General features: G+C 55.6%; 1 protein-coding gene across 17 annotated transcripts; it reads right to left on the reverse strand.

Annotated features, from left to right (window-relative positions):
- Positions 1–237: 237 nt before the first annotated feature.
- Positions 238–15,954, reverse strand: ZDHHC4 (zinc finger DHHC-type palmitoyltransferase 4). 17 transcript variants are annotated; one of them, XM_070064354.1, is made up of 9 exons: positions 15,827–15,932; positions 15,167–15,398; positions 14,589–14,729; positions 13,436–13,509; positions 11,334–11,512; positions 8,494–8,619; positions 5,385–5,629; positions 2,451–2,475; positions 238–563 (listed from the first exon to the last, which is right to left on the reverse strand). In XM_070064354.1, exons 3-9 carry the CDS (start codon positions 14,703–14,705, stop codon positions 304–306), a joined length of 1,026 nt encoding a protein of 341 aa, XP_069920455.1. In that variant the 5' UTR covers positions 14,706–14,729; positions 15,167–15,398; positions 15,827–15,932; the 3' UTR covers positions 238–303. The 17 variants fall into 17 exon arrangements, with proteins under 17 accessions (XP_069920455.1, XP_069920453.1, XP_069920454.1 ...); XM_070064352.1 differs by having other exon boundaries at positions 2,451–2,552; XM_070064353.1 differs by having other exon boundaries at positions 15,098–15,398.
- Positions 15,955–17,048: the final 1,094 nt, after the last annotated feature.

Here is a 17,048-nt window from a genome sequence, read left to right on the forward strand (position 1 = left end):
ACTTCCGATCCAGTTCCCTGACAATGGCCTGGGAAAACAGCCCAAGTCCTTGGGCCCCTGCTACCCACGTGGCAGGCCTGGATGATGGTATTGGCCATCTGGGGGAGTGAACCAGCGGATGGAAGGCCTTTCTCCTTCTTTCTCTCCCTTTCTGTAACTCTTTCAAATAAATAAATAAATAAATCTTAAAAAAAAAAAAAAAAGAAACCAAATGCTTAAAAAATTAGTATCCACATGTATAAATAAAAGTACAATATATTTAAAAGGCAGCCATACTCTTCGCGTTCCTATTTCTTCTTTCCCTCACAGTCGGGGACGACCGGCAGAAATATCTCCCGGAGGTTGCTGCACAGCCCATGGCGGTGAATGTTGCGGTAGACTCGGGGCTGGGCCACAAGGGGGCAGTGTTGGCGCCGCGCCCAGTCCCATCGGAACCACTCGAAGGTGGTCTGGTTGGTGACGGCCAGGTACAGCACAAAGCACAGGTAGCCGCCCAGGAGGATGCTGAGCACCACCACGAGCCCCAGCAGCAGGACGATCTTCGGGAAGGCCAGGAACAGGGACTGGGGGCAAAGAGGAGGCAGCGCATCAGCACCAGACCGCAGCACGCCGAGGACCAGCCCTGGTGCTGCCCACGCACACCAGGCCAGCTCCTCAGCAGACCCACTGGACACAGATCACAGCCAGAGTCAAGGCCCCCGTGCGGCTAGGCTGCCACCGGCAACCCCGGCATCCCACATCAGAGCGCCAGGGCAAGCCCACTTCCAGTCCAGCTCCCTGCTGATGCACCTGGGCCCCTGCCACCCACGTGGGAGAGCCAGATGGAACTCCAGACTCCTGGACCAGCCCCAGCCGTGTGGGCATTTGGGGAGCGAGCCAGGGGATGGAGAAGCAATCTCTTTCTCTCTCCTTTTTTACCTTTCATATAAATAAATCTTAAACAAAAACCAGCTGTAGCGAGCAGCCTAGGAATAACCCTAGAGCTTGTAGTTTGCACTGGAAGGAGAGGGAACAGTTACTCAGGGTGTGGCAGCTCTGAAAAACAAATGTAGATCTTGTTCACGTAACAAAATAGAGTGGGGGGGCATCTTAGCCTCAGTGTTCCCAAGTCAGTCCTGGCTCTGGCTCCTGCCACTGCTGACCCTGGGAGGAGGTGATGTTTTGCTTCCCATGTGGCAGACCTGGATTGAGTTCCAGGCTAGTGGCTCTGGCCTGAACACAGCCAGCTACTGCAGGCATTTGGAGAATCAGCCAGTGCATGGGAGCACTCTCTCTCTCTTTCTCTCTCTCTCATTAATGCCTTTTTTAAAAAAAATAATGACAACCCACAGAAGAAAATATTTAAAAATCATATAGCTGATAAGGGTCTAGTGTCTAGAATATATTTAAAGACTCTTAGAACAATAACAATCAAAAAAAAAGAACAATAACAGTCAAAAAGCCCAATTTGTAAAATGGGCAAAGATTCTTTATATGAAAGGCAGAGTGACAGAGAGAAGGAGAGAGAGAGAGAGAGAGAGAGAGAGAGAGAGAGATCTTCCATCCACGGGTGCTCACTTCCCAAGTGGCCACAACAGCTGGGGCTTTGAGAGGCTGAAGCCAAGAGCTCCATCTGGGTTTCCCCCATGGGTGGCAGGAACCCAAGCACTGGGCCATCATCCACTGCCTCCCGAGTGCAGTAACAGGAAGCTGGATTAGAAGCGTGGAACAGCCAGGACCTGAACCAGGCCTTCCAGCAAGGGACGTGGGCATTCTAAGTGACAGCGTAACCGGCTGTGTCGCAATGCCTGCCTCTGGGGAATGGTTTTTGGTTGTTTTGTTTGTTTGTTTAAGATTTTATTTATTTGAAAGACAGTTATAGAGAGAGAGAGAGAGAAAGCTCCAGTCCTCCATCTGCTGGTTCACTCCCCAAACAGCCACAAAGGCTGGAGCTGTGCTGATCTGAAGCCAGAAGCCAGGAGCCAGGAGCTTCTTCTGGGTCTCCCACGTGGGTGCAGGGGCCCAAGGACTTGGGCCATCTTCCACTGCTTTCCCAGGCCACAGCAGAGAGCTGGATCAGAAGTGGAGCAGCCGGGACTGAAAATGGTGCCCATATGGGATGCTGGCGCTGCAGACGGCAGCTTTTACCCGGCTTTACACCACAAAGGCGGCCCCTGGGCAAAGCTTTTGAAAAGACATTTCTCCAAGGAGACACACGAATGGCCAATAAGCACGTGAAAAAACATTCTACAGCACACAGAGATTAACACCATAAAACACCGCTTCATATGCCCTCAGAACGACTGTGATGAGCAACCGAGGTGAGGCAAGCACGTCCAGGAGGTGAGGAAACAGCAGCCCTCGCTCCCGCTGGCACAGACGCGCAGCAGACAGCCCGGAGCCCCTCTGGCTGTGCAGAGTTACCGGGATTCACCAGTTCCACTCCCCCGTGCTCACTCAAAAAGGCGAACCTTGCACGTGAATGTTCGCAGCATCCTGCGAAGACAGCCAGAAAGAGGAAACACCCACATGTTCATCAACCGCCGAAAACACGGGGAATCCACACAGGACGCCTTCAGCCACAGAAACAAAGAGGCCGGTGTTGGGAGGCCACGTGCGACGCGGCCGGCGGCCCCTACAGACCGCTCGTCTGCATCCTGCCTGCTCTGCCTCTGACCCGGCCGGCTGCTGACGTGCTGGGAAGGTAGGAGACGACGGCTCACGTGCTCGGGGCCCGGCCATGCCATGCAGCTGGGAGGGACATCCCGGCTCCTGGCCTCGGCCTGCACCACCTCAGGCTGGGTGGCCAACTGGGAAGAACCAGAGCATGGAAGATCTCTCTCCCTCCCTCTCTGTCACTCTTTCAAGTAAATAAATCTTTTTTTAAAAAAAGTTCATGAAAATGTTGATTTAAAGATAAGCTTATTTTTTTTAATAAATGAACTTCTGAGCCGGCGCCGTGGCTCAATAGGCTAATCCTCCACCTTGCGGCGCCGGCACACCGGGTTCTAGTCCCGGTTGGGGCACCGGATTCTGTCCCGGTTGCCCCTCTTCCAGGCCAGCTCTCTGCTATGGCCAGGGAGTGCAGTGGAGGATGGCCCAGGTGCTTGGGCCCTGCACCCCATGGGAGACCAGGAAAAAGCACCTGGCTCCTGGCTCCTGCCAGGATCAGCGCGGTGCGCCGGCTGCAGCGGCGGCCATTGGAGGGTGAACCAACGGCAAAAGGAAGACCTTTCTCTCTGTCTCTCACTCACTGTCCACTCTGCCTGTCAAAAAAAAAAAAAAAAAAAAAAAAAAAAAAAAAAAGAACTTCTGGGCTAGCGCTGTAATACAGTTTAAATGGCCACCTACAACTCCAGCGTCCCATACGGGGGTGGCCAGTTCCAATACTGACTGCTCCACATCTGATCCAGCCCCCTGCTAGTACGCCTGGGAAAGGGGTGATAGATGGTCTGGGCGCTTGGGGCCCTGCCACCCACGTGGGAGGCCCAGGTGGAGATCCAGGTTTCTGGGTTTGGCCTGGCCCAGCTCCGGCCGCTGTGGCCATTTGGGGAGTGAACCAGCGGATGGATATCTTCCATCCATCTCTTTCTCTCTTTAACTGCCTTTTAAATAAGTAAATACATCTTTAGAAAACAATGAAGTTCTGGAGCGAGCATTGTGGCGTAGTGGGCTAAGTCACACCTGCAAGGCTGGCATCCCGCATGGATGCTGGTTCGAGTCCCGGATGCTCCACCTCTGATCCAGCTCCCTGCTAATGCCCTGGGAAAGCAGTGGAAGATGGCCCAAGTGCTTGGGCCCCTGCACCCACGTGGGAGACCCAGAAGAAGTTCCTGGCTCCTGGCTTGAGCCTGGCCCAGTCCCAGTTGTTTTGACTATCTGGGACTGAACCAGCGGATGGAGGATCCCACCCCTCCAACTTTCAAATAAATAAATAAATAAATAATGAACAAACAAACAAGACTTCTTTTAAAAGAAAAGTAGTTCTGGCCGGCACTGTGACTCACTAGGCTAATCCTCCGCCTGTGGCGCCGGTACCCCAGGTTCTAGACCCAGCTGGGGCACTGGATTCTGTCCCAGTTGCTCCTCTTCCAGTCCAGCTCTCTGCTGTGGCCCGGGAAGGCAGTGGAGGATGGCCCAGGTCCTTGGGCCCTGCACCTGCATGGGAGACCAGGAGAAGCACCTGTCTCCTGGCTTCAGATCGGCACAGCACGCCGGCCGTAGTGGCCATTTGGGGGGGGGGGGTGAACCAATGGAAGGAGGACCTTTCTCTCTGTCTCTCTCTCTCACTACCTCTGCCTGTCAAAAAAAAAAAAAAATCCTCTACACCCCTCCCCCCAAAAAAAAGAAAGAAAGAAAGAAAACAAAGAAAAGAAAAGCAGTTCTGACACACTCTGCGACAGAGAGGAGCCCTGCGTGCACTGGGTCACAGAAGCCAGTGCGAGGGGCCGCGCAGCGCGTCACTGCACTGAGAGAGATGTCCTGGAAAGGGACAGTCAGGAAGCAGGCAGGCGTGGGGCGGCTCAGACGCCAGTGTCCCATGTCAGTCCCCGGGTGTGTGACCCGGCTCCACTTCCAATCCGGTTTCCTGTTCACGGCGCCCTGGCAGGGAGCAGGTGATGGCGCAGGCACCTAGGTCCCTGCCACCCACGTGGGTGACCCAGAATGAGCTCCAGGCTCCTGGCTTCAGCCTGATCCAGCCTGGGCTATTGCAGGCATTTGAGAGAACCAGCGGGTGGAAGGTCTCTATCCCCTCTCTCCTTTCCCTCTGGTTTTGTGTGCGTGTGTCTGCCTTTCAATACATAAAATATTTTTAAAAGATTTATTTATTTATTTATTTATTTATTTGAAAAGTAGAGTTACAGAGAGGCAGAGGCACAGAGAGAGAGAAAGGTCTTCCATCTGCTGGTTCACTCCCCAGGTGGCTGCAATAGCTGGAGCTGGGCTGATCCAAAGCCAGGAGCCAGGAGCTTTCTAGGGGTCTCCCACACAGATGCAGGGGCCCAGGGACTTGGGCCATCTTCCACTGCTTTCCCAGGACACAGCAGAGAGCTGGATTGGAAGTAGAGCAACCAGGACTCGAACCAGCACCCATATGAGATGCCGGCACTGCAGGTGGCGGCTTTACTGGCTATGCCACAGTGCTGACCCCAGAATATTTTTTAAAAGGAAAGATAAGTGGTTGCCGGATCTGGGGAAGGGGGAATGGAGAGCGTTTCTCTGTAGAGCAACGAAACGTCCTGGGTGATAGCGACCGAGCCCTGCGAACACGCTCAGCCCGCGGATGGACGGTGACGTACAACATGATGGTAGTCACTTTCTAAAGAGGAACAGCTGAGAAAATAGACCTCCTTTCTCCATCTCTGGAAGCTGCCAGCAGGGGCGACAGCCCACAGAACAGTTACCTGAACCAGAAAGAACACGCCCACGGCCTGCAGGTGTCCACGGTCGTCCACGTACGTCTCCTGGTGCAGGTCCGACAGTGCCACCAAGTGGACCAGGAACGTGGTGCTCACGGCGGCCACGGAGGCCGCGGAGGCCGCCAGCGTCGCGAGGTAGATGAGGAAGTACCTGGCGTTCCAGGCCCCGATGCAGTTGTTCACCCACACACAGTGGTGGTCAAAGCGGTGCACACAGCAGTCACACACCCCTGCACGGAACGAGGGCAGCACACGCCGCGTCGGTCCTCGGCCAGGGACCCTGACACGGGGCAGCCGCGAGCCACACAGGGGCACGGGAGGGAGTCTCTGCGGACAGACTGGCGGTTTACAGGGCGTTCCCGTCAGCTCAGGGGAGCCAGGCCCCAGTGCACTCACTGTCCTCTGACATGGCCCCACCGCTGCTGCTCACGTCAAAGTCGGGGGTCAGTGCGGTGAACACGGGGGTCGGGGAGGAAAAGGACTTGGAGTGCTCCCTGCAGCTCGGGGGAACCTGGAAGAACGCGCTAGCACAGCCTGGGGACGGGGGTGCACCTGCCCTGCCAGCTGCACTCTAACCAGGGGTCAGGCTTTTCCAGTCACAGTGTTGCAACCAAGATCACCAGACATGCAGTGTCAAAGACCTCGTATGAAACAGGGCACAGACACTGCCTCAAGTCTGGTCTAGGTATTCAGGTACGTGGTGCTAATTAAAATAAGTAATTAAAATTCATCCTCTGGGGGCTGCAGTTGTAACGCAGAGGGTTAAGCCACTGCGTGGGACGCCCGCATCCCCTAATGTAATGTTGGTTCCAGTCCTGGCTGCTCACTTTCTCATCCGGCTTCCTGGTAAAGTCACTGGAAAGCAGCAGACGATGGCTCAAGTACCTGTGTCCCTGCCACACACGTGGGAGATCAAGATGAGGTTCCGGGCTCCTGGCTTTCCACTGGCCCGGCTGTGACTACTGTGGTTATTTGGGGAGTGAACCAGCAGACACAAGATATCTTTCTCTCTCTCTCCACATTGTCTTTCAAATATACAAAATAATTTTAAAAAATTCATCAAGTGTTTCGCTCCACTCACACCGTGGCTCACGCTGCATTTCCGTTAGAAGCGCTGGTGCAGACCCCTGGGACTGAGCTCTGCAAACAGCGTCCTGCGGGGACAGCCACTGTGCGTGACCACACCCTGCCACAGGCCATAGAGGAGCGCCTTTTTTTTTTTTTTAAGATTTATTTATTTTAGGGGCCGGCACTGTGGTCTGCTGGGCTAAGTGTCTGCCTGTGGTCTGCTGGGCTAAGTGTCTGCCTGTGGTGCCGGCATCCCATATGGATGCTGGTTTGAGTCCCGGCTGCTCCTTTGCTGATCCAGCACCCGCGTGGAAGACCAGGAAGAAGCTCCTGGATCCTGGCTTCGGATTGATCCAGCTCTGGTGTTAACACCATTTGGAGAGTGAACCAGTGGATAGAAGACCTCTCTCTCTCTCTGCCTCTGTCTCTCTGTAACTCTGCCTTTCCAATAAATAAATTTAAAAACTTTTAAAAAAGAGATTTAATTTATTTGAAAGGAAAATTACAGAGAAAGAGGAGAGGGAGGGAGGGAAAGCGGGAGGGAGGGAGAGAAAGGAAGGGAGAGAGAGAGACAGGGAGGGAGAGAAAGACAGGGAGGGAGAGAGAGACAGGGAGGGAGAGAGAGAGACAGGGAGGGAGAGAGAGACAGGGAGGGAGAGAGAGACAGGGAGGGAGAGAGAGACAGGGAGGGAGAGAGAGACAGGGAGGGAGAGAGAGAGACAGGGAGGGAGGGAGAGAGACAGGGAGGGAGGGAGAGACAGGGAGGGAGAGAGACGGAGGGAGAGAGAGAGACAGGGAGGGAGGGAGAGAGACAGGGAGGGAGGGAGAGACAGGGAGGGAGAGAGAGAGACAGGGAGGGAGGGAGAGAGACAGGGAGGGAGGGAGAGACAGGGAGGGAGAGAGACGGAGGGAGAGAGAGAGACAGGGAGGGAGGGAGAGAGACAGGGAGGGAGAGAGAGACAGGGAGGGAGAGAGACAGGGAGGGAGGGAGAGAGACAGGGAGGGAGAGAGACAGGGAGGGAGGGAGACAGGGAGGGAGAGAGGCAGGGAGGGAGGGAGAGAGGGAGGGAGGAAGAGAGACAGGGAGGGAGGGAGGGAGACAGGGAGGGAGAGAGACAGGGAGAGAGAGAGACAGGGAGGGAGGGAGACAGGGAAGGAGGGAGAGAGGGAGGGAGGGAGGGAGAGAGACAGTGAGGGAGGGAGAGACAGGGAGGGAGAGAGACAGGGAGGGAAGGAGAGAGACAGGGAGGGAAGGAGAGAGACAGGGAGACAGGGAGGGAGAGAGACAGGGAGGGAGGGAGAGAGACAGGGAGGGAGGGAGAGAGGGAGGGAGAGAGAGACAAGGAGGGAGAGAGACAGTGAGGGAGGGAGAGACAGGGAGGGAGAGAGACAGGGAGACAGGGAGGGAGAGAGACAGGGAGGGAGAGAGACAGGGAGGGAGGGAGAGAGACAGGGAGGGAGAGAGACAGGGAGGGAGAGAGACAGGGAGGGAGGGAGAGAGACAGGGAGGGAGAGAGACAGGGAGGGAGAGAGAGACAAGGAGGGAGGGAGACAGGGAGGGAGGGAGGTCTTCCATCGGCTGGTTCATACCACAACAGCCAGGGCTGGGCCAGGCCAAAGCCAGGAGCTTCATCAGGTCTCCCACGTGGGTACAGAGGCCCAAGCACTCGGGCCATCTTCTGCTGCTTTCCCAGGCACATTAGGAGGGATCTGGATTGAAGTAGAGCAGCCGGGACCCAAACTAGCACCCACGTGGGATGCCGGCACCACAGGCAACAGTTAACCTGCTGCGCCACAGCACTGGCCCCCAGAGAGCTCTTACGTCCAGGGCTGAGGGTCGTCCACGTCACAAGCATGGTAAGGCCTTACCTCCAGTTATCAAAAACAATAAAAACAGGACCTGGCTTCCAGCCAGAAGTGACCAGCCCACGTCTTGTGCTCTTCGATTCACAAAGCCTCCCCTGACAGACCAGGCCGCCGCGTACAGCGGGGAGGGTGCGGCTGGAGTCACGGGCCCCACACTCACGGCAGTGCTTGGATCGAGCCGGCTTCCTCAGGTCACAAGCGGAGCACCTCGCGTTCTTGGGGAACATCACGTCATCAAATTCGTAGACCTGCAGCAGTGCCGATTCATTCGCTTTCGTTATGGTGCCTGGAGAAAAAGGACAGGTGTTGGTCGCAAGGTTAGGGTGGACCAGATGTCCACCCAGCGGAACCGCTGCCCTGGCTGCCGTACTGCATTTTCACAGGGGCTCTGAGACGGAACTCACAGACCCAACCCACTCAGTCAGCGTCCAGAGTCGGACTCACAGACCCAACCCGCTCAGTCAGCGTCCAGAGACGGACTCACAGACCCAACCCGCTCATTCAGCGTCCAGAGACAGACTCACAGACCCAACCTGCTCAGTCAGCGTCCAGAGTCGGACTCACAGACCCAACCCGCTCAGTCAGCGTCCAGAGACGGACTCACAGACCCAACTGGCTCATTCAGTGTCCAGAGATGGACTCACAGACCCAACCCGCTCAGTCAGCGTCCAGTTCAGCGGCTGGGGGCTCACGCGTCACCCTCGGGAGAAACCCGGCAGCAGCCGCTGCTTTTCCGCTGCTGCCCCCAGGCCCTGGAGACCACTCGTCTCCTCTGTGTCTTCACTGTATTTGCCTGTTCCTGAATCACATGGTGTGTGGCTTCTTCCACCCGTGACAGGATGAATCAGAACAGTCTTTACTGTAACATTCTGCTACCTGGATAAACCACAGTTTGTTTCATCTACCAGTTGATGGGCGCTGGGTATTTTAAAGGCAGGAAGGGTTAAAAGTAAAAGGATGAAAAAAAAAATACCAAACACACAGACGAGTTAAAACAAAGAGAGGGGATCAAGTGCTGCCCTGGATTTCAGCCCCCTGCTAGGGGTAGCAGGTGGATCACTGACCCCTCGACCTGGACTGCATGCCAGCTGGGACTGCAGCCTAGCCCCAGCTACTGCAGGTGTTCCAGGGGTGAACCAGCAGAGGAGAGCTCTGGATGCCTGTCTCTCTAACTCTCAAAAAAAAAAAAAAAAGAAGAAGAAGAAGAAGGAAAGGACACAAAGATAGCACAATATTAATAACCAACAAGACATTTGAGAGCAAAAAGCATTAGTGGTGACAAGGAGATTATGTTTTGAAAAAAGATTCAATTCACTGGCATGAGATGATGCTAATTCTAAACTTTGAATGCATTTGTTTTTTTTTTTTTTAAGATTTATTTATTTAGTTGAAAGTCAGAGTTACACACAGAGAGATGGAGAGGCAGAGAGAGAGAGAGAGGTCTTCCATCCGCTGGTTCACTCCCCAGATGGCCACCATGGCCGGAGCTGAGAAGATCCAAAGCCAGGAGCCAGGAGCTTCTTCTGGGTCTCCCACACAGGAGGGGCCCAAGCTCTTGGGCCATCTTCCACTGCTTTCCCAGGCCATAGCAGGGAGCTGGATCGGAAGTGGAGCAGCCGAGACCCGAACCGGCGCCCATATGAGATGCCGGCACTGCAGGCGGCAGCTTTACCTGCTACACCACAGCATCGGCCCTTGAACACATTTCATAAGAAGGAATATATACATAATAGTTTCAAAATATGTGAAGCAAAAACAGCAGTAACTGCGAGGAGAAATCTGTGACGTCAGCTCTCAGAATGAGGTCACACACTGCTCAGTTATTGACTTGATAAAGCAAATGAGTTAGTATGGTTTTAAAAGGCGTGAACATAATTAACCAACCTGATGGAATGGACTTTATGTTTCTCTGTACCCAAGAACGAGAAAAACATATGACCTTCAAGCACACACACTGATCATTTACACAAACTGACCACATGCGCGGGCACAATCAGTAAAATCATAAAAAGAAGCAGTATTGTATAGACCACAAGCTCCACACATTAACACAATTACATCAAATGGCAAAAGAGTGAACTAAGGAAAAAAAAAGTATATGGGAAAGCTTTAAACCATCCTGAATAATCCACAGGTCAAAGAAGAAAAAAGGGGCCGGCGCCGTGGCTCAATAGGCTAATCCTCCACCTTGCGGCGCCGGCACACCGGGTTCTAGTCCCGGTCGGGGTGCCGGATTCTGTCCCGGTTGCCCCTCTTCCAGGCCAGCTCTCTGCTATGGCCAGGGAGTGCAGTGGAGGATGGCCCAGGTGCTTGGGCCCTGCACCCCATGGGAGACCAGGAAAAGCACCTGGATCCTGGCTCCTGCCATCGGATCAGCGCGGTGCGCCGGCTGCAGCGGCAGCCATTGGAGGGTGAACCAACGGCAAAAGGAAGACCTTTCTCTCTGTCTCTCTCTCTCACTGTCCACTCTGCCTGTCAAAAAAAAAAAAAAAAGAAGAAGAAGAAAAAAGGGCTGGCACTGTGGCATAGCTGGTAAAGCCACTGCCTGCAGCACCGGCATCCCATACAGGCACTGGTTTGAGTCTCGGCTGTTCCACTTCTGATCCAGCTCCCCACTAAAGGCCTGGAAAAGTAGCAGAGAATGGCCCAAGTGCGTGGGCCCCTGCCACCCATGGGGGAGACCCAAAAGAAGCTCCTGGCTCCTGGCTTCGGTGTGGCCCAACTCTGGCCATTGCAGCCTTTTGGGGGATGAACCAGCGGATGGAAGATGGATCGATCGATGTCTCTATCTCTCCCTGTAACTCTGCCCTTCAAATAAATACATGTTAGAGAAGAAAAAGAAGAAAAATAAAATCAGGAAACATCCTGAAGTGGAAGATAATGGAAACACCCAACAGCAAATGTCCTGCGAAGTCCCTGGGAGGGCCAGGGCCGGCATGCTACGTGGTCAGTGAGACGGCTGAGCCGTCACCAGTCCGTGTGACAGGAACCTCAACTTACCAGGATTGGTTACGCAGGTTAGGGTGAAGAAAACCAGGTTCACAGCCAGCAACAGGTACGGCTGCAGAAGGTAATACAGGGGGAACTCCAGCTCTTGACAGTAGCCAAAGATTTCCGAGGTATACTCAGTGTAGACCATCGCTTGCACGGCCAAGTGTACGACAAGGAAGGTGTAGTTTCTGAAAGGAAACAGGCACGAGGCTTGCTCATGAGCTGCTCCAGGCAGAAATCGGACAATGCCAGGGAAAGCAACCAAGGGCCCACCGCTTCCTCGGGCTTGAGAAGACAGTAAAACTACGTGAGGCAAGGCCTTCCCATGTATTTTATAAAAGTGCATGTCGTCATTTTCCCAGTCATTAAGTAAGTCCCTGTTACAGAAGACGTCAAAACCCAGAGACAAGGCGCTGGTTGGGGTCCCTGCACCCCTCACCGCAGTGCCTGAGTGCCAGTCCTGGCTCTGCTCCGATCCCGCTGCCTGCTACGATGCACCCTGGAAGGCAAGCATGGGGCCCTGCCACCCACAGGGAGACCGAGACGGAGCTCCCAGTCCCAGCTGCTATGGGCATTCGGGGAGTGAACTGGCAGAGGACAGCTCTATATGTATGTGCATGTTTCTGCCTCTCAAATAAAAAAAATGATGTTTAAAAATGCATAGTTGAAGGCTTTATCCTAGACAATCATAATCTGCATTAAAAAAAAAAAAAAAAAAAAAAAAACAAGGGCCAGCACTGTGGCCTAGCAGGTTAAACCACTACCTGTGGAGCTGGCATCCCAAATGGGCACCGGTTCAAAGCCTGGCTGTTCCACTTCGGATGAAGCTCCTTCCTAAAGTGCCTGGGAAAGCAGCAGAAGATGGCCCAAGTGCTGGGGCCCTGCCACCCACAGGGAAGACCCAGAGGAAGCTACAGGCTCCTGGTTTCAGTCTTGCCCAACCCTGGCTGTTGTGGCCATCTGGGGAGTGAACTAGTGGATGGAAGATTTCTCTCTCTCTCTGCCTCTGCCTCTCCCTGTCTGTAAATCCACCTTCCAAATAAATAAATAAAATCTCCAGGGGCCGGCACTGTAGCGCAGTAGGTTAATCTTCCACCTGCGGCTCATCATCCCATATGGGCGCCAGTTCTAGTCTTGGCTGCTCCTCTTCCCATCCAGCTCTCTGCTATGGCCTGGGAAAGCAGTAGAGGATGGCCCAGGCCCTTGGGCCCCTGCACCCATGTGGGAGACCCGGAAGAAGCTCCTGGTTTCAGATCGGCACAGCTCTGGCTGTTGCAGCCATTTGGGGAGTAAACCAGCAGACAGAAGACCTTTCTCTCTGTCTCTCCCTCTCACTGTCTGTAACTCTACCTCTCAAATAAATAAATAAATAATCTTTAAAAAAAAATCTCCAAAAAGGGAAAAAAATAAAAAACAAACAAACAACCTCCCCGCCCCCCCCCCCCAAGATGACCAGAAGTTATCTGTTAGCAGAGGTCTGGAACCCAAGACTCATGATCTGTTCTAGAACCCTTGCCCTTACCACACTAGAAATCATAAAAAGTTTCCTGACTGAGCTACGACCATGGCACAGAGGGTTAACTACCACCTGCAACACCAGCATCCTATATGGGCGCCGGTTTGAGTCCCGGCTGCTCCACGTCCAATCCAGCTCCCTGTTACTGCACCTGGGAAAGCAGTGTGAGATGGCCCATAAGTGCTTGGGCCCCAGTAGCCTGGTGGGAGACCCGGATGGAGTCCCTGGCTCCAGGCTTTGGTCTGGCCCAGTCCTGGCCATTGCAGCCATCTGGGGAGTGAACCAGCAGATGGAAGATTTCTTTCCGTGTCTCTTTCCCCCTCTCTCTAACTCTGCCTTTCAAATGAGTAAAAATAAATCTCTAAAAATAAATACATAAAACTTCCTGAAGCTGGAGGGTGGAAACAATTATCATCAAAGACAGAAAAGAGGAAGCTGCTTGCCCTGCCGCGTGCAGCAGCCTCGGCCCTGGCCAGACACCCACCCACTGGTAACCCCACCCCCGGGTCCCTCACAACGTGCATTTAATAAAAACTCCACCAGTTCCTCAGAACGAAAAAAAAAAAAGATGACATGTAACGTGTGCAACAGATACCGCGTATGGAAGAGGTAACGAAGGAGTCGCTGCACGGCTCTCTGGAGGCATTCTGGGATCACACAGGAGAACACCTGCAGCAGAGGCAAGGGACAGGCTCAGCTTCCTCTCACGTCACACCACCCGCCAGGGACAGGCTCACCTTCCTCTCGTGCCACACCACCCGCCAGGGACAGGCTCAGCCCCCTCTCCACCACACCACCCGCAAGGGACAGGCTCAGCCCCCTCTCCGCCACACCCCGTGCCGCTGCCGGTGACCACAGCTGTAGGCTCTGCTTCCACGCCTGGGCAGAGGAGCGACTTAAGGAGGGACAAACAAGAGGGGGTTTCCTTCCACCGCCTTCTTGTGATGCCGACCCTCCATGTCTCCTTTGACCTCCAGACAAGGCACCCGACCCCTCCACGTCTCCCTTGACCCCCGGACGAGGCACCCGACCCCTCCACGTCTCCCTTGACCCCCGGACGAGGCACCCAACCCCTCCACGTCTCCCTTGACCCCCGGACGAGGCACCCGACCCCTCCACGTCTCCCTTGACCCCCGGACGAGGCACCCGACCCCTCCACGTCTCCCTTGACCCCCGGACGAGGCACCTGACCCCTCCACGTCTCCCTTGACCCCCGGACGCGGCACCCAACTGCTCCATGTCTCTGTTGACCCCCGGACAAGGCACCTACCAGGATCTCAGGGGAGCGAAGGTGAGCACAGGGGATGCTGATGTGAGGGCCGCGCCTTTCCCTGCCCTGAGTTCAGTCCCGGTTCCAAGTCTACCACCGGACCACGGCGCATTGGCCCAGACCCCTCCCAGGCCAACCTCCCACCATGGGCTGCCCGTGTCCACTGTGCTCACTGTCATCCCTGAGGGAGGTGGGCAGTTCGTTGCTCACACAGCGCCTCTGGGTGGACGCCATTCACATCCATGCCCGGTTACAGCGTCAAATCCGCAGCACAGGAGCCAACCTGAAGGGTGCTCTCTGCGCTCAAAGGAGCATCTCAAGTCTACCGTCGGCAGTAACAAAGCAGAGACAGACTTTGCAATATGCTACCAAGGGCCGGCAACGAAATCAGACGGCGGCTCTTTTTCCGGCCTGTGGGGAGATGGGTGAGTCCTGAAACTTCCCCGGGCACGAGGGTTGGGGGGGGGACCGCGGTTACCTGTGCTCCTCTTCTGACCAGGCCTTGCAGGCGGGGGGTTTTCGAACAGACACAGAGCAGGACAACGCTGGTCAGCACCACAGCCAGGTAGAACAGGAAGAGAACCAGGAACTCCATCCTGGGTGGTGGTGGTGGTGGGGGCTATAGAGGAACAGACAGTGACCGCCTGCCTCCATCCCGTGGCAGGCATTCTCAGCTATCAACTCCCCAAAAGAATGAACCGGGCTCCAAGCACGCACCACGGAGCCCTGCTGCCTTTCCTTCAAGGTCAGGGTTGCGATTCTAACACGGCGCCCTGTCTGCCTCTGGGGGGGTGGGGGTGGGGGCTCACCCTGCCCGCAGGTTCCCACGGGAAGTGAGGAAGGAAACGTTATTGGCCTTCGACCCCTGCAGCCCCAAATCCTCCTTTTTATCTCCTTGAATGTTCACACAGGTACTGCCACAGGACGTCATGCAGGAGAATCTGCTGACGATGCCATGGGAACGAGGGGCAGCCAGGGGACCCGCACCAGGGATGGGGCACTGCGTCCTATGACGTCATCAGGCTGGCCCGGGGTGAAGAGACTGGAAACGGTTACTTTGGGCCCTCGCAGGAAGCTGTTCACCGCACGAGAAGTGAAACGGAAACGCAGCCTGAGGAGGTGACTCAGGGTCCCTCCCTCGGCTGGGTGATTTCCGGCCAGCAGCCCTCGTGTGCACGTTCACGGTGAAGTGGGACGGCAGCTCCTCTAGGACAGCGGCGTGCGCCTGGCACAGCAGGTGGCACCCAAGGCGGCTGCAGACATGGTTCGCCCAGGAGGGTGGAGCTGTCTGCAGGACAACACATCGGTCCTGGGCTCACATGAGGAGCCAGAGTAGGCGTCGGTGGGGAAGGATTTGGGAGTGGGGGCTGGTTGGGTTGTACGACTCTGGGAGAGGAATAAAGCCGGGAGGTAGCATGGAGTCACCCACGCAGGGGGACTACACAGGCGGCCCCCCTACCCCGGAGGCTACTCTATCCAAGGCCCCCGTAGTGGGAGGGGACGGGTCCGCAGCAGGCAGTGAGAAGACACCCAAGGCCAGAGCCCATGCGGGGCTGTAGGGGTCAGCAGGCTCGCAGGGGACACAGAGGGCGTCGGGCCTCCATAGCGGGGTGGAGGCAGGACTGTGGCCCCACACGTGAGGGAGGGCCAGAGCGGGGGAGCAGACAGCCCTGGGCCAGTCACGACGGCACACAGCCCCCGCGGAGGCGCCCTTACCGCCAGGTTAGCCCAGCTACCGGCCAGCCACCCGCGGAGCCGGCGGCTCCCCGGCGCGCCCCTCGACTTCCGGCGGCCCCGTGACGTCAGCGCGGCGCCCGAGGCGAGGGCGACTTCCGGCGGAAGTGCTTGATGGCCGCGGCGGGGTTCTGAGCGGGTGGGCAGTGCTTTGTGAGTCCGGAGCTTCCCGTGGAGGGGCTTGCGGGCCGTGGTCGGATGTGCCCGCTGGGCAGTGGGGTTTTAGGGCACCGAAGACCGTCCTGAGTCTCGCTTGGGAAGAGGAAAACGGACCGAGCCTCCCTGCGGTTTGGGCTCGTGTCCTCGCTGGGGGCGCCCCGGGCGGGTCAGGGGGTCAGGGCCAGGGCCAGGGCAGGCACCCTTAGGGGGCTCGTGAACTGTGCCTGGGTGGTGGGCAGGCCGCGTTCAGCCCAGCACACTGCTGGGGTCCGTGCGAACTGGTCCAGCGTCTTCTGCCGCAGAAACAGGTAGAAAGGCACGGAGTGAGTCAGTGTCCTTGCACCTGCTGGCTCTCGTCCCGCTCAGCGTCCTCCTGGGGACGGGGAGCTGTGAACCTTGAGGATTAAAGGGAAAGCTGTGTGATGACAGGCGGACGCGGGGTGTACAGAGCGCCGGGAAGACCCCTGTGGGCTGTCTCTTCGCTCTGAATACCTCTGCACCTGCTGAGACCGGGCCTATTTTGGATGCCTCTGAAAACCTGAGCCAGGCCTGTCCTTAGGTCGAGGGGAAACGTATGATCTGCAAACACTAGCTTCCTGATTTCTTTTTATAAAGAAAAATTCCTAACCTAGCCGGACATGTTCCCTTGTATACGTTGTATCCAAGTGCCTCTTGCACCTGCGGCTACAGAACTGGGAAAAAAAACGAAACCCCGAAGAGGTGCTGTGAGCAGGGGAAGACGGGAGGAGCCCCGGCGGGATCCCCCAGGGCGAGCCTTCACCGCTGTCTCGGGCTGACACACCGCACTGGTTGACTCAGCTTGTGGTTAAATCTTTCAAATTACCTTTTTGTGGTTCATAAATGCAGAACTGTATTTGTGTCCTCTTTGGTTTTCCTCTACGTGGCTTCGGTTCAGGCCGACTTTGACTTTTCAGACCTGTCGCAGTTTGTGTGCTGGATTGCCTTTTAATTTTAAAAATTAAAAAAAAAAAATGCACTTTGGATCCGGCTCGCTGCTAATGCAACTGGGAAAGCAGCAGAGGAT

This window comes from Oryctolagus cuniculus, chromosome 19 (genome assembly GCF_964237555.1).
Source record: "Oryctolagus cuniculus chromosome 19, mOryCun1.1, whole genome shotgun sequence".
NCBI lineage: Eukaryota > Metazoa > Chordata > Mammalia > Lagomorpha > Leporidae > Oryctolagus > Oryctolagus cuniculus.

Coding starts and splice junctions, on each gene's coding strand:
- ZDHHC4 (XM_070064351.1), bottom strand. CDS start 14,705: ATGGAGTTCCTGGTTCTCTTCCTGTTCTACCTGGCTGTGGTGCTGACC. Junction 5,630..8,493: donor GGCTCGATCCAAGCACTGCC/GTGAGTGTGGGG, acceptor CGTTCCGTGCAG/GGGTGTGTGACTGCTGTGTG. Junction 2,553..5,384: donor GCGTGTTCTTTCTGGTTCAG/GTAACTGTTCTG, acceptor CTGTGGCTGAAG/GCGTCCTGTGTGGATTCCCC.